The 16851-nt window shown below is 34.5% G+C and overlaps 1 protein-coding gene and 1 pseudogene across 1 annotated transcript; both read left to right on the top strand.

The window, feature by feature from the left end:
- The first annotated feature begins 1067 nt into the window (after nucleotides 1-1067).
- On the top strand, nucleotides 1068-10883 carry LOC132272415 (pentatricopeptide repeat-containing protein At3g21470-like; annotated as a pseudogene).
- Nucleotides 10884-13525: 2642 nt separating this feature from the next.
- Nucleotides 13526-14550, top strand: LOC132272414 (F-box protein CPR1-like). Its single transcript, XM_059773571.1, has 2 exons — nucleotides 13526-13894; nucleotides 13963-14550. The coding sequence occupies exons 1-2, from the start codon at nucleotides 13526-13528 to the stop codon at nucleotides 14548-14550; spliced, it is 957 nt and encodes a 318-aa protein (XP_059629554.1).
- Nucleotides 14551-16851: the final 2301 nt, after the last annotated feature.

Genomic DNA, 16851 nt, shown 5'->3' with positions numbered 1-16851 from the left:
TAAAATCGGCTCTAGTCGGCCGATTTTAGCGTCAACAACATCATTAAATTGAGGTGTCATCAATAGGAACCAAAATCATAACTCCTTTTTTTTTATATATTTATAATTTTAAATTATACATAATTTAAAATTATAAATATAGAAAAAAAGGGGTTATATAATTTAAAATTATAAATATATAAAAAAAGGAGTTATGATTTTGGTTCCCATTGATGACACCTCAATTTAAAACTAATCTTAATTAACTCTGGTTTTGATTTTGATTTTTTTTTTTTTTTTTTTTTTTTTTTTTTTTTTTTTTTTTGAAACGAAGAGCAACTCTATTGTAAAATGATTGTTCAATTCTGTCAAATACCGAGTTTATTTTGGATTGTTTCGTTGACCACTTGAGCCGTGCAAATTGCCCCGAGTGATTGTAGGTTTACAATGTGCAACATAATACGTCATTTTATTTACATCTCCTTCTAGCCTAATGTTCACTTATTATGTAAAGGGTATTAATTAAATTGGTGCTGGTACAGCCTTTGCTTCATTGAATTCTGGACCTAGGATCCAATTCTGCAAACCAATTTGGGGTGATGATAAATTGAAGCACATACAGCCCTTATGAGGTGAAATATATGTTATCACAGCTCTCAACGTTTAAACAACCCATAAACTCTCTCCACATTATAGTTTGGGTTCACGTAAGAAATGAGATGAGAATAAGAACTGCATACCAAAATTCACAAGAAATTACAGTTCATCCTCAACAATATACCCTGAACAGTCATCATCACCACCTAAACCCAATCTTCTTACATCCAAAATCTTTCAAACAGAGCTCTAATTGTTGCCCCAAAGAAAGCATACCAACTCCTTCACATTGGTCTTATCATATAAGAAATTGCATCTCACAAGGGGTGCCTAAAGAGGCCCTTCTCATATATAATCGAGTTCGTCGTAACGGAATTTATTTATTGGGTGTGATCCCGTTAATTCTAAAAGCTTGTGCTTCACTTTTCGTAGTGCAGCATGGTAAGGCTTTGCATGCTGAATCCATCAAAGTGGCGGTGGAGTGTGATGTAATGGTGGGGACTTAATTGGTTGACATGTATGCAAAATGTGGTAGTATTGTGGACTCTCGCCATGTGTTTGATTGTATGCCTGAGAAATGTTGTGACATGGAATGCAATGATAGGAGGGTATATGAGGAATAGTGATGCGAAATCAGCATCGGTTTTGTTTGAAAAGATGCCAATAAGAACTGGGGTGTCGTGGACTGAAATGATTTCCGGGTTTGTTAGGATTGGAGATATGGAGATTGCTAGACAATTGTTTGATCGCGTTCCACCGGAGTTGAGAAATGTGGTGACATGGACTGTCTTGGTTGATGGGTATGCCAACAATGGGGAGATGGAGGCTGCAAAGGAAGCTTTTGAGGCAATGCCACAAAGGAATTTCTTTGTCTGGTCTGTTGGGAAACGTGCAAGTTTTAAAAACTTTTTGAGGGATTTTAATTCATAGATCTTGATTCATCACATAGAGACAAATTTTATGCAAAAATAAAATATGATGTATCATTCAATTAACAGATTGAATACTTACATCAAAGGTCTGAGTAAACCTTTAAAACTTTCCTCTAAAGTGAATGTTCTCACTTATTGTGGATCCCTTTGCAAGATGCCTTCTCCTTGGATCTCCATCTTCTTGGTAATTGTTTTGCCTTTAGGAATCACTCATAAGCCTTCATGAATGACCTTGGAAAAATTAGGCTTGTGGGAGCCTACATTAGATGAGAACATAAACCCTAATATTCTAGAGAGAGAAAATAGGTTCCCCTAGTATTCTAGAGAGAGAAAATAGGTTCCTTTTTCCTTCTACCAATAATCACTCCAAAAATATACATAGACCATGTATATTTATAGGCAACATAAAGATTAAGAAAAGGAAACAACAAATTCTTCTCAATATCTAATTCACATGTCTCAAATCTAATATGATTCCAATATCAAGTTGGGCTTGAGTGAGAATCCCTTGGGCCTATTATTTTATTAGCTACAATGAATTAATAATTGGCCCAATCCATAGACCCAATTCAATTAATTCATAAATTAATTTCTACTCCACTAAAAGAAATTAATTGAACTCCAATTAAATAATAAATAACCTCTAAGTTAATATTGCACTTTGACCCCTCTATGCATAATTAATTATCGCATAAATAAAGCCATCAATCCGACTACTTAATTAATATATTTATTTTGGTACCTTTAATTATTTCTGGCTCGATCACAATAAAATATTTTTTTGACAAAAATAATAATTTAAATAAATAAATATATAATAAATCATTTTGTCTAAAAACACACGAAGGCCTTCGAATTTACTTTGTGATCAACCATAATCAATACAAAATAAATACAAGTAGCAATGATGCAAATATTAAAAATATAACTCTCTAACTATTAATTACATAACTACCCATAGTGTCGGTCTAAGGATCCCGAAGAATCCGCCGAACAAATCAAAGTAATTATTAATTAATAAAAGAGTCTATACTTTTTTCATACTTAAGAGTCAAATGCCATGACGGTGATAGGGAGCAATTGCATACGACGGCTCTCGCAATATATCTCAACCTAACGTGGATTCAGTTTAAGTCTTAATTAATTATGAGTCCATCCATAATTACCGACTATGAACAATTTATGATTACTATTTATAATCATGTATTGATCGCCATCACATACATATGTAAATATCTTTTGTAATCAAGTGGACACTTTCAATTCTATAATAAATCGAAACATAATACATTGAATTCACCAATTGTATAAAACATAAATATTTCAGAAACGTCAAGAACATATGTCACTTTAATCCAAACAAGAATTTGCTATGCTAGGGCATATAAATCCCAACAGCTCTCACTTGCCCTCATAGCCAATTCAAATTGTACCTAACTCCAATGTTATCCAAATGATGTTCAAAATTATTGATTAATGACACCTTTGATAATGGATCAACAAAGTTGTGTTCCAATGCAATGTTCTAGCTACAAGTACATTTTCTTACCAGACAATATCATGTAGAACATGATACTTCCTCTCAGTGTATCTTGTTCCTCTATTGAACCTTGGGTCATTGGTTTGGACTACTTCTGCACTATTATCGCAACATAACTCAATTGGCAGGCTAGTATACTCCACAACCTCCAAATCAGTGAGATCAAACCAATAGGCTTCCTTTGCCACCTTCAACGCTGCAATGTATTCCACCTGCAAGTTTGAGTCAGCAGTTGAAATCTGCTTAACAATCTACCAACTGATTTCCCTTCCATTAAGTGAACATACACTAAGTCATGAACCTTATAGTATCTACTTCTGATTGAAAATCAGAACTAGCATACCTGACTAGGACCATATCATCACATCCATAAATGAGTATGATATCATTGGTCCTCCTAAGGTACTTAATGATATTTTTCACAACAGACCAGTTATCAAGTCCAGGATTGGATTGATATCTTCTGACTATCCCTACTATGTAGCGGATGTCCTATTTGGTATAGACCATGGTATATATAAGACTTCCATATGCCAAAGCATATAGTTCCAGTCTCATTTGCTCAATCTCCTCTGCTAGTCTTGGAAAACTACTTACTAGAGAGAGCAATCCATATCAATAAAGCAAGAACTCATTATTTGAGTTATGCATACCAAACCTGGTCAAAACTTTATCAATGTAAGGTTATTAAGATAAGCCTATTTTTCTTTTAACTTGATCTTGCAAAAGCTTGATCCTAGAAATATAGCTTACATCTTGAAAATCCTTCATTTAAAAGTAATTGAACAACTACCTCTTTATTGATGACAAAACTTCCACATCATTCTAAATTAGTAGGATGTCATCAATATATATAGAATCAGAAAAATAATGACATTCCCTTGTATACTCATGATTTATTCACTAAGAAATCTTCTGGTATCTTTTTATAGATTAACTTGCCTTCCATAGGTATCACCCTACTAGAAAGTTCTACAAGATCCCAGAATTTATTAGAATACATTGATTCCAACTCTGATTTCATAGTAACTCGCCAAAACGATCTGTATCCATATCGGTTCACGCTTCCGTGTTGCTTACTGGGTCCAACTTATGTTTAACAAGGATGTCCATAATGGTCTCACCTAAAAACATGATTCTGTCGAATTGGATGATAATCCTCCCATTACATCAATGTACCGATGAAGGAATCTGTGTACTAGATGATGCTGACGCATCAATAGGGAATTCATCTATAATTCTTAATCTGTATACTAAGTGTGTTCATATGTGGTACATCTAGTACTCATACCATATTCTCTAACACTAGGCTACTAGGTATGTGATTCATAATATGATTCTCCTATAGATAAACAGTGAGTGTAAACAATCAACTTTTATCATTGAGATCATAAAATAATCCGTCCTAGTGACTTTTAGTGTAGCTATCAAATCTATCATGCGTATGATCTATTTCTAACTTACTTGTCCATATCAAGCGCACATGTGCAAGACTACCCCATATGTGCATGTGATTCAAACTAATATTTAGTCAAAAACACAGCTCAAACGGTATCCTTAAGACAGACTAAGATGGAATGCAGTTCATAATACGCATCGACATCATTAACGCTAAACTCTAAATGAAAGAGATAATGTAGCATAATTGTTCATAGATCTAACCATGTTAAGCAGAAATTCTGTTATTCCTATTTGACACCTCAATCCATTGAGCGTCAGTTGCGGAAAACTGGTACACAATACCCTCATTGACTATATAGTCTTTGCACTATCCCAAGAAATACTCATATCCACGATCAGATCGAAGTGTTTTGATAAGTTTACCTAATCTGTGCTCCACGTCAGTCTTGACACTTTCTGAATATACCAAAAATTTAAGAATTGTGTCGTATCAGATAAATTTATCCAAAACGTGAGTAATCTTGCTTGGATGTTCATAAGACCACACGTGTCTGTGTGTACAGACTCCAATTGTCCTTTATGTCTATTTCATCTGGCTGATTAAGCCCTTAGAGTTATCTATCCTTCAAAACAGGATTCACAAATTTGGATTAGGCTCCTCTGCCTCATTAGGTAATTAACCTTCTTTGATCAATCTTTGAATCTCATTTTGACTGATTACAACCCAAAAATAGACACTAAACATACAATGGGTCAGGAATAACAATTTTTCTCTTAACATTCAATCTAGAAGATGCAACATTAGTTTCTACATCCTGCAAATCTTAAGAGTTTGTGATTATAGTATATTAACCATCTTTCAATGCACCAGAAGCAATCACATATCTATTCAATTATATAAACCAGTTTTACAAAATAACAATACAGTTTTATAAACCACAAGTGAAACACGAACTAGATTGCGTCTAACTTTTGTGCAAAAAGATAATTCTCTAATAGTAATATCCTTATACTCTATAATTTCAGATGTAATACTCCCACTGACTTAGTTACAACCTTGACATCAGGTCAAGTATAAATATATATCCATATTATCGAGGCTTCTGAGTTCTTGAAATCCTTACAACAATTGCAAACATGTTTAGTGGCTCCAGAATCTATCCATCAGGAATTAATAGATACAACCACATAACATGGCTCAATGATTAAATATACATCTTCCTATGCCACATCATTGCTTAGATAGTTCGTCCTTTAGTGTCTTAGTTAGCGACAAAAGAAATAGTTTTCTTCGCCCTCAACATACATTGCCTTATTCCCTTTAACCTTTTGGATACCCATGTTTTATGCTAGCCTAGTCCTATTATCATCCTTCTTCTTTGCTTTGCCTATCCACTTGGGCCTAGAAGAAGATGGTATAGACTAGGTTAGATTGATAGGAACGCCCATACTATTGATTATCCCTTCATCTGTTACCAATTCTATAAGAATATCAGCGAGTGTGAACTCAAACTGATTCCTTATTTAGTTCACTCTAAAAGAGTCGAACGAGTTTGGTAACAAGACAATAATCATGTTAACTTGAAACTTACCACCCAAGTTAGCCCTATTGATCTCTAGCTAATTTTTAAATTATAAACAATCATTTTCAAAATATAATTTCATACTGGAGTTCCTTAGACTATCTTGATGGTGTTCAAGTCTAACATAGTACATAGACATACGCCCTATCTAATCTCACTAAAATATCTCATTAAGTATCTTAAAGTAAATGAATTAGGTATAGGAGTATTTAATACATTTTGTACCCTTACGTTGTGAATAAAATATCTAAATTCCTTTTCCAGTCATTATAAATGAGGTCCACATACATTGAATATGTTAGCAGGCAGATAACATGGATTAGACATAATAAATCTGAATATAAATGCATTCATACAATATGTAAGGTGAATTATTAATACTATCATGCATATTTAAAATTAAAATGAGTTTGTTAACCACATAATATGATAAATCTCAAATAGAATAAGAGATCATTATCATTATTGGTAAACAATCCCTTTTAATTAATGTGGGTCCCTCAGCTCTGTATCATAATAAATCAATCAATCAATATGTCAATAACTTATCCTGTTGGAGGAGTTCATTATTATTATTGTTGAGATTCATTTGCTATTAGGCGAGCGCTTCCATTAAACTAGTATGTGGGTCCCTTAACCACTGCATGAAAAATCAGATAACCAATACGCCAATAACTTATTCGGTTGGCGAAGTTCATTATTGCTATTGACGGGCAAATCTCATCATCTCCATATCTCTTAAGATAATGTCTTGTCTATCTATATGAAATGATTCCCGATTTATGTTTAGCCTTTCTAAAATCACCTAGTATAGACCACTCCGTTGGAGAGCTAACACTATTGATTTTAGATTGAGTGTATAACGTTATTAAAGGTTTAATGAAAAATAAAGCATTAAATATCTTGTCATTATAATCTAGACTCTTTAAATCATGCGTAGGGCCTTATTTTTAAAGATCTAATTACAATGAACATTTAATATTATTATTTTCATAAGACAACCATTTTTGTAATACTAAGACTCTTCAAATCATGTGTGGGGCCTTATTTTTGAAGATTTAATTACAATGGTTTTAATAACGAAGGCCATGGGGTAATGTATAAAAATCTCTGCTCCCACTCAATTTTTAATCATTCGTAATTAGGGTTTTCAATTTATGATTTAATGCATGCTAAACACCTTGATTTTAATCCAATTAAATTTAGAAAATATCTGAATTTTAAATTATTTACTAATATTTAATTTGAGGCATTATTTTAAAATAATTTACAAAAAATAATTTTTCGTTTCCCAATAAATGCCCTCAAATTAATTAGCAATCAAATCCAATTTATCTTCATAATTTAATTAATATAAATCAAGTCATTTAATTAAATATCATGGATCCAATGTATCAATAATAATTAATAAACAATTATCTATTCCATGCATCACATACATCAATAAATGACAGATAAAGCAAATAAAATTGCCAATGAATTTAGCTTTTAACATTTAATTGCTCTAATAACTGCACGAGGGTCTTCCATCAGCCTGCAGACACCCGTAGGAGGTTGATACGCGCCTGGAGAAGCAAAACAATGCTCGAAACGCGCCCGAAGGGCCCCACACGCGCTTAGCATGCACCTAGGGAAGCTGGTACGCATCCCCACGCGCTTGGAATAGCCATAGGCCCGTGGCACGCGCCTTCACGCACTGCCACGGACCGGTGACATCATTGGGCGCGTGGCACGCGCCATCACGCGCTGCCACGTGCGTTAAGCTTTTGAATTTACTGGCGCGTGACACCCGCCAGCTTTGTTCCTAAGGTGCTGATTGCACCATCCCACGCGCCACATGTGATAAAAGCTCCTAGTTGATTTAATCCAGCGGTAACTTATCAGGTTGCATGGTATGGTTGTATACTGCGTCACACCTGATCCCATGTCATCTTCCGGCATACCTCTCTCGCCGCTGTCGAGCCTCCGATCACCGGAAAAAGGCCGAAAAAATTCCAGGAAAAATAGAAAAAATCCCAGAAAATTAAATTAAGCACCAAAAAATTACATAAAAATTACGAAAAATTCCAGAAAATTGCTGAAGCCTAATTTAACCCTTTTGGACCTTCCTGAAGCTTCATAGCATCCTTTGATGAATATTACATGGCTTTAAAAATATTTACAATTTGAAATATAATGGAAAAAATTAAATTACATCATTGAACTTTCAAACGGCTAAATCAAAGCCTTAATTACATTCATCCAAAGATAAAATTACATTCAATTAACCTACAAGCTTCATCCATGACCCAAACACACATCATCATCCATTCACAATTATGCAAACATAATCATGTATCAATATATTAAATCACACATTAACATACATCAATATATATATATATAATTTGGACCCATGATGATGATTTTGATAAAAACATGATCTCTAGTAATGAATCAAACCATACTCTGATACCACTATTGGGAAACGTGCAAGTTTTAAAAACTTTTTGAGGGATTTTGATTCATAGATCTTGATTCATCACATAGAGACAAGTTTTATGCAAAAATAAAATATAATGTATCATTTAATTAACAGATTGAATACTTACATCAAAGGTTTGAGTAAACCTTTAAAACTTTCCTCTAAAGTGAATGTTCTCACTTATTTTAGATCCCTTTGCAAGATGCCTTCTCCGTGAATCTCTATCTTTTTGGTAATTGTTTTGCCTTTAGGAATCACTCATAAGCCTCCATGAATGACTTTGGAAAAATTAGGCTTGTGGGAGCCTGCATTAGATGAGAACATAAACCCTAATATTCTAGAGAGAGAAATAGGTTCCTTTTTCCTTCTACCAAAAATCACTCCAAAAATATACATAGACCATATATATTTATAGGCAACATAAAGATAAAGAAAATGAAACAACAAATCCTTCTCAATCTCTAATTCACATGTCTTAAATCTAATATAATTCCAATATCAAGTTGGGCTATGAGTGAGAATCCATTGGGCTTATTATTTTATTGGCTACAATGAATTAATAATTGGTCCGGTCCTTGCACCCAATTCAATTAATTCATAAATTAATTGCTACTCCACTAAAAGAAATTAATTGAACTCCAATTAAATAATAAATAACCTCTAAGTCAATATTGCACTTTGACCCCTCTATGCATAATTAATTATCGGATAAATAAAGATATCAATCTGACTACTTAATTAATATATTTATTTTGGTACCTTTGATTATTTCTGGCTCGATCACAATAAAACATTTTTTTGACAAAAATAATAATTTAAATAAATAAATATATAATAAATCATTTTGTCTAAAAACACATGAAGGCCTTCGAATTTACTTTGTGATTAACCATAATCAATACAAAATAAATACAAGTAGCAATAATGCAAATATTGAAAATATAACTCTCTAACTATTAATTACATGACTACCCAAAGTGTCGGTCTAAGGATCCCGAAGAATCTGCCGAACAAATCAAAACAATTATTAATTAATAAAAGAATCTATACTTTTCTCATGCTTAAGAGTCAAATGCCATGACGGTGATAGGGAGCAATTGCATACGACGGCTCTCGCAATATATCTCAACCTAACGCGGATTCAGTTTAAGTCTTAATTAATTATGAGTCTATCCATAATTACCGACTATAAACAATTTATGATTACTATTTATAATCATGTATTGATCGCCATCACATACATATATAAATATCTCTTGTAATCAAGTGGACACTTTCAATTCTATAATGAATCGAAACATAATACATTGAATTCACCAATTGTATAAAACATAAATATTTCAGAAACGTCAGGAACATATGTCACTTTAATCAAAATAGGAATTTGCTATGTTAGGGCATATAAATCTCAACATGGTCATCAATGATTTATGGGTATTGCAAGAAGGGTGACATTCAAGCAGCCAAGGGTATTTTCGATAGAATTCCAGTTCGGAATTTGGTAAATTGGAATTCTCTAATTTCTGGGTATGCTCAAAATGGGTTTTGTGAGGAAGCATTGGAAGCATTTTCCAAAATGCAAGCTGAGGGATTTGAGCCAGATGAAGTTACATTGGAAAGTGTTTTATCTGCTTGTGCTCATTTAGGTTTGATGGATGTTGGTAAAGAAATTCACCAATTGATAATTCATAGAAGAATCAAACCTAATCAGTTTGTTCTAAATGGGTTGATTGACATGTATGCGAAATGTGGGGAATTGGGCAATGCAAGATCAATCTTTGAAGGGATGTTTCACAGGAACGATGCTTGTTGGAATTCTATGATCTCGGGTTTTGCTATTCATGGCCAATGCAAAGAGGCTCTTGTGCTCTTTGGCAGGATGGAGAATTCTGGTGTGAAGCCCAATGACATAACCTTTTGTCTCCATTCTATCAGCTTGTGCACATGGAGGTTTAGTGAAGGAAGGGTTAGAAATTTTCTCTAAAATGGAGAAATATGGTTTAACAGCTACCATCAAGCACTATGGGTGCGTAATTGACCTTTTGGGACGAGCTGGAAAACTGGAAGAGGCTTACGATTTGATTAGGAGAATGCCAGTTAAACCAAATGACACTGTTTGGGGGGCATTACTTGGAGCATGCAGAATACACTCTGACATGGAAATGGCTAACAGGGTGCTGGAAGAGGTTGACAAAGCAGATCCTGACACGGGTTGTGATGATTATTCACGTTATGTGCTGCTGTCTAATATTTATGCAGCTGCTGATAAATGGGAGAAGGCTGAAAGGATGAGGAAGGATACAGTGAATAAAGGGTTTCAAAAGACACCTGGGTATAGTTCAATTTTGCTCACTGATAACAAGCACCAGGTGACTAATCAGCCGTAACCAGACCAGTACACCTCCTGTCAAGAATTATGCCAAAGCTCATATATCGCGAGATTATCCCTCAAAAAGAGGTAGCGTTTTCGCATTCCTCTTTTGCTTTCTGATGTAGCCAGGTGTCACAAGGGTCCGAACCCCGTAACACAAGGACACAACCAGCTGAATCATTATGCACCGTGCAGAGAATGATTCTCAATGTTGAATTATGAAAGTGGTTCCAAAAAAATTTGAAAGAGCTGGAACCTGATTTTTTCTAGCTGTGAGAACGAACTGGAGGGATAGTTCCAACAAATAGGCAATCCTGGTTCAATCCATGGCAACAACACCAACATATAAAAGGAAAATATCAATTCAATTGTATTGTACATACTCTACTTCTTCTACTGTCATAAATTGTATTGTAGTAATTATGCAATTTCAATTGATAGATATTTCTCAATGAGATGATCGGAAGAGTGAGCTGTTCTTTTCAAATCCTAGTGCCTCTTCATTGAAGATCAGCATAAATCAAAATGATTTTGATTATTTGATGATATCTAAGACCTTGGATATGAAGCCTGTGACTGTAGGGTAAATGTTGATGCCATTTGCAATTAGAGTGAACAAATAGGAGGGGTGATTTATAGCAGCAATTTTGGCGAACCAAGCATGTCTAGGTTCAGCTCATACCGGTATGACTTTCTTACAGTGTTTTGCTACTTCCTCATTAAAAACCGAGATAGATTATATTTGATAAAAGACACACGAATAATGTGAGATTGGTTGATCTGTGTAAGCGAACGTGTCATGGATTAATGTCATTTATAGCTAGTTTGCTTCTGAGCATTTTTCCTCTCTCTTTATGTTGACAAAGCTCTTGGTTTGCTGCCCAAAAGTAGTACATGTACGTGTATGTGCGTGTGTCTGTGTCTGTGTCTCTGCGTGTGTGTGTCTGTGTATCCGCGTGTGTAATGTTGCTATGCAGATGAAATTCAGGGTTCCAAATGGTTTTTTCTGTACCCTTGTTTAGCATTGCAGGCACCACAACGCTCTCTTGATTTACTGATGGTTTACCTACAAAGAATCAAATTTTACTCATCGTTGATCGATTAGTAGACTTGAATTGACTAAGTTCAAAGAGTTCAAATCATGTTTCGAGAGGTCGATCTGTTCTAGATCATTATGAGGAAATACAAATCCCATTGATCCTATGTCTACTAATGTAACAAAACAAAGAATGAGATTAAAAATGTTCTTGGACATGAATTAAAAAAAAAAAAAAAAATGGACAAAAGGAATAATGAAAAGAACTTAAATGTTTCTTGAACTCACAAAGATCCTAAACTGCTGAACTATAAGATTTACATCAATGCTTTTAAGCTATGAAAAGTTAGGTAAACAACAAGTGCTTTTATAATGGATTAGGCTTAGTTTTGGCCTTTTTGTTTTGGTTTCTAGGGGTAAAAGTGTTTCCAGTCAAAAAACTGTGAGTTTAATAAGTAGTGGTCACCTCGTATTGTATTCAAATAATATTGGTTTAATGGTCATTTTGACAAGCCCTTTTTTTTTTTTTTTTTTTTTTCCTTTTTCCTTTCCTTTTTACCCCTTATTTATTTATTTTTATCTCCATAAATTAAGCCTAAGTTTGGTTTGATAGGTAGTAATGTTTGAGTTTTTTTAAACATTTCATTCTGGTTTTTTTTTAATATAATACTAATACTAATACTAATAATATTATTATTATTTTATGGTCACATCCCATTCTAAGTTACTCTCAAGCAAAAGTAGGTACATGTGGAAAAATTCTAGTATGCTCCGGGTACTGTATCTTCGAAATTTTCAACCGTTGGATGTGGCGGTGCTCACTTGATGAATGATAAACAGAATCAACCCTGTATTAAGTAGGTCATACAATATATTTTGCACAAAATGATATTTTAATAGACTGTTGGAGATGGTCTTAGGTGTTTCGTGACATAATATAATAAGTACTTTTAATAATTAAATTATTTGTTAATTTATTTGGTAACAAATTTTTTTAAACACTTATTAAGGAGGGAGTTTAATTATCTTTATCGAAAATTAAAAAGACAAATTATTTAATGAAAAAAAATTACCTAAAATATTCTAACTCCATTCAGAACGCAAGCTCAAAATTTTAAAAGAAGTTAGAATTACAATGTAGTGATATCAACCCCATTTCCTAAAAGGAGAATGAATTTAATATTACCTAATACATATTTGGTGAATTTAATATTACCAAATACAGATTAAAAGTCGTTGTTGGACACCGGCATTACTCCACGTATAAATATTGGTAACCGTGCTAACTTACAATACCCCATGTCTCAAAATCTAAACCCCTCTTTCACGCTTAAACCCTAACACTACTCTAAAAGAAGCTAAAAATGGCATACATTTCGAATTTAATCTCCTACGTACTATCAAGAATACTGTTCAAAACCCTTATACTGTTCAAAACCCTTATACGATTCAGGTGCGTAAAGGCAACAACAACAACAATAGAAGCCATTCCGAAGGATTTAATGCTTGACGTACTATCAAGATTACCAGTCAAAACCCTTCTACAATTGAGGTGCGTATCGAAATCATGGCGTGCCCTAATCGACAGCCCATATTTCATCAAATCGCATCTAAATCGATGCATGGTGACCAACATCAACCTCAGCCTGATTTGGTGTCCAGAAAAAATACCAACAGAAACAAATCCTGATTTATTAGGGTTAAACTGCATAGAAATTGATTCTCTAGATCATTCTGTAAACCTTGACAACCCCATAAAGAGCGGGGAAAGTGGGGAAAGTAAAATTCGATTGATTCAAGGGTCTTGCAATGGCTTGCTATGTTTGACCTCCAAGTTCTCCAACTTAGAGGAACTCATTGCCTTGTGGAACCCATCCACCCGAAAGCACCAGATGTTACTGGTCGCACTGATTGAGCTCACAAGAGAACGTTCCACTTATCGGGCTATCGTGTTTGGGTTTGGGTATGATTGTGTCCATGATGATTACAAGGTAGTGAGGATGGTGGAGTTTTATGGCAAAGATAATGATTCATTTGAGTCTAAAGTTGTTGTTTACAGTCTCAAGTTGAATTTATGGCGATAATTGAAGATTTTCCTTATTATCTATGGTACCTTGCAGAGAAAGGTGAGTTTGCTAGTGGGGCTTTGCACTGGGTTGTGCGTCCAAAACCGGAATCCCATAAGTCCAGGTTGATTACTGCTTTTGATCTTGGGGATAAGGAATATCGGTTGGTGCCACAGCCTGATTACTCCGTTGTAAATTTGCATATGAATGTGGTGGTTCTAGAAGGATGTCTTTGTCTAGTTTGCAACTATGTCAGTGTTCATGTTGACATATGGGTGATGAAGGAGTATGGAGTTAAGGAGTCTTGGACTAAATTATTTTCTATTGCGCAACCCACTACTATTGAGAAGTTTGATTGGGTGTGGCCTTTGGCTTATTCACATAGCCATACGAAAGTACTAATGGAACAGGATAATAAAAGGCTTCTTTGGTATGACTTAGAAAAGAAAACAGTTGAATATATTGAGATTCATGGAGTAGAGGGTGTAACTTTTGCAGATTTTTATTATCAAAGCCCTTGTGGGCATTTCTTCAAGCACGCTGCGGCTTTCACATTCAACCATCCTCATGGCCGGAGCTGATCAATTCGGCAGCACATCATTAGAAGGGAAACTCGAATTACCAGTCACTCCATCTCCAAACTGAGTTTGGCCTCCCTAGTGTATCATATCTGGATTGAGCGTAATAGAAGGATCTTCCAAAAGAAATTTAGCACAGCAAACTCAATTCTCCATCAAGTTCTGGAAATAGTGAGATCCAAGATCCTAACCTCAGCAATCTCAGACTCACTCAACACTTCAAGAATTGCTACAGAATGGGATGTACCAGCTTCTGTAATTCGCCCTCCACCAAAGCCACCAGCCGATGCAACATGAATTGCTTTGTAACTATACTGGAACTAGTTTCCTTTTAACCAGATTTGGGGGTAGATCATAACGGTCCTATCATCTATTTTGAATCTTGTTTGTGTTCATTTGGGCCTGCTTTGGGCTGTTGTTTGGGCTTCCCATGCTCTATTGTACTCTGCATGTATTGGTTAGCTATTGCTAACCTCCCGTTCTTCTTTTATAAAATTTATCATTTTACCCTTCAAAAAAAAAAAAAATAATAAAAATAAAATAAAATAAAATAAAATAAAAAGATATGGGCAGAAGCAGCCGGCAAAAGAGAAGGTGAAGAAGAAAAAGGAAAATAAAAAGAAAATGAGAAGGTGAAGAGAATTTTTATTTTTATTTTTTTATTATTAGCTAGACTTTTCTAAACTCACCCCTCTTCCCAAAATTTGAGGTACTGACCGAGATGGTATATGTAGAGAAGTCACGTGATGGCCGGTTTGGAGACATTTGGTTTACTATTTTTTGCTATTTTTAGTGTGAGTGGCCTCGTAGGGGAGGATAGCCCTGTTATAAGAGATGGAATTTTGCTAGTTGTTATTGGATATTATGAATTTTAATACAAAGAATGATATTTCATGTTGGTTGTCATGTGTTTAAAATTTATATTTCATGTCTTTCTAATTGGTTTTGCTTTTATAGAAATCTGAAACTTTTTAATTGTCATTATCAAATATAATATTTCTTGTAATAATACTGTGTCTTTTTAATATTGTATTCTACCTTATTTATTTGATGGAATAGGGTTAGGGCATATGGGAAGGTATATTTCATACAATTTACTATATACCTAATTAGGGTATTTTTTACGGTAAGGTAAGTCAGTATATTGATTTATGGTAATTAAGGTAACTAGTAAGTCAATAGGTGATCCGAAGGCTTTTTTTCCTGGTCTGATACATGAGCTTCGGTGATGCCATGTTGCTGTTAGAAGTCTTGATGCTCCGCTGCATGTCCTTAAAGTTTCAAGAGTGAATTCATAGCTTGATTGTCTCATTGATAGAGTAAATGATTGCTTGAGTAGTGGAAGATATGTTTCTGAAGTTCCTTTCCTTCCAGATGAGTCAGGCCAAGAGGAAGAGGCAAGTTGGGCCGGGATTGCATAGCTTCTGGAAGTGGTGCAATATAGTAGATGTGAATGGGCAGTGAATATTCAGCGGCTGAGTTTTTTCGAAAATGGTGAGACATGCTTGTGGTTTGTCAAGGATGGGTATATATATATTTTCATAGAATTGTCTTTTATAGTTTTCGTAAAACTGTTTTATGTTTATGAGTTTGTAATGACCCGGTCATTTTCCTTTCTTTTCTTTTCTCCATTTTTACGGATTAATTTTTTTTCTTGAAATTTTCTTTTGCGTAACCTCACTCTTTGTGGTCAGAGTTGATTTTTGACTTCAATAACTTTCATTCTTGTTGGTTTCCTTAAAAGGCGTAACTTTACTTTTGGAGAAAAGTTCGCCGGTCGTTTCTTTTTCCTACAAGGGCATGGATGAAAAGATTTTTTAGAAACATTTTTGTTTCTTGGGGTGTTTTTCATAAATATATTTTTAAAATATTTTAATTTGGGGGTTTTTATGAAAATATCTTTTGAAAAATATTTTCATTTGGGTCACTTGCACAGTTATCATTTTATGTAGGGGCCTTTGTGCAATTAATGAAAGTTAGTTGCAAAGTGTCTCCTTGACTGGCCATCCATGGTGTAGTGCCTTAGTATTTATTGTCGGTCTTGATGAGGCCTTCGATTCCAACCGATTGGATTCCCGTTTTGGCCATTTTTTGAGTTCGGATTTGAAGCCAAGTTAGGATTTTGGTGTGACCTCCTTGGGGTTTAATGCTCACCTTGTTGTCCCCGACAAAACCCTGAAGTATCGTTAGATTCAGGGTGATTTCTGTTTGGTGGCATTTGAGATTTCATCTCAAAGTGTGGTAGGGGATGTCTTAGGTTTATATAAATGTTGTATTGATTGTTTTATAAGCATATACAACTTG

This window comes from Cornus florida, unplaced genomic scaffold (genome assembly GCF_030987335.1).
Source record: "Cornus florida cultivar Cherokee Brave unplaced genomic scaffold, ASM3098733v1 CherokeeBrave_3.0.0_Hap2_Chr09, whole genome shotgun sequence".
In the NCBI taxonomy this organism is placed as follows: domain Eukaryota; kingdom Viridiplantae; phylum Streptophyta; class Magnoliopsida; order Cornales; family Cornaceae; genus Cornus; species Cornus florida.
The sequence above is the reverse complement of the archived record's forward strand: the minus strand, read 5'-3'. Positions and strand labels throughout refer to the sequence as shown.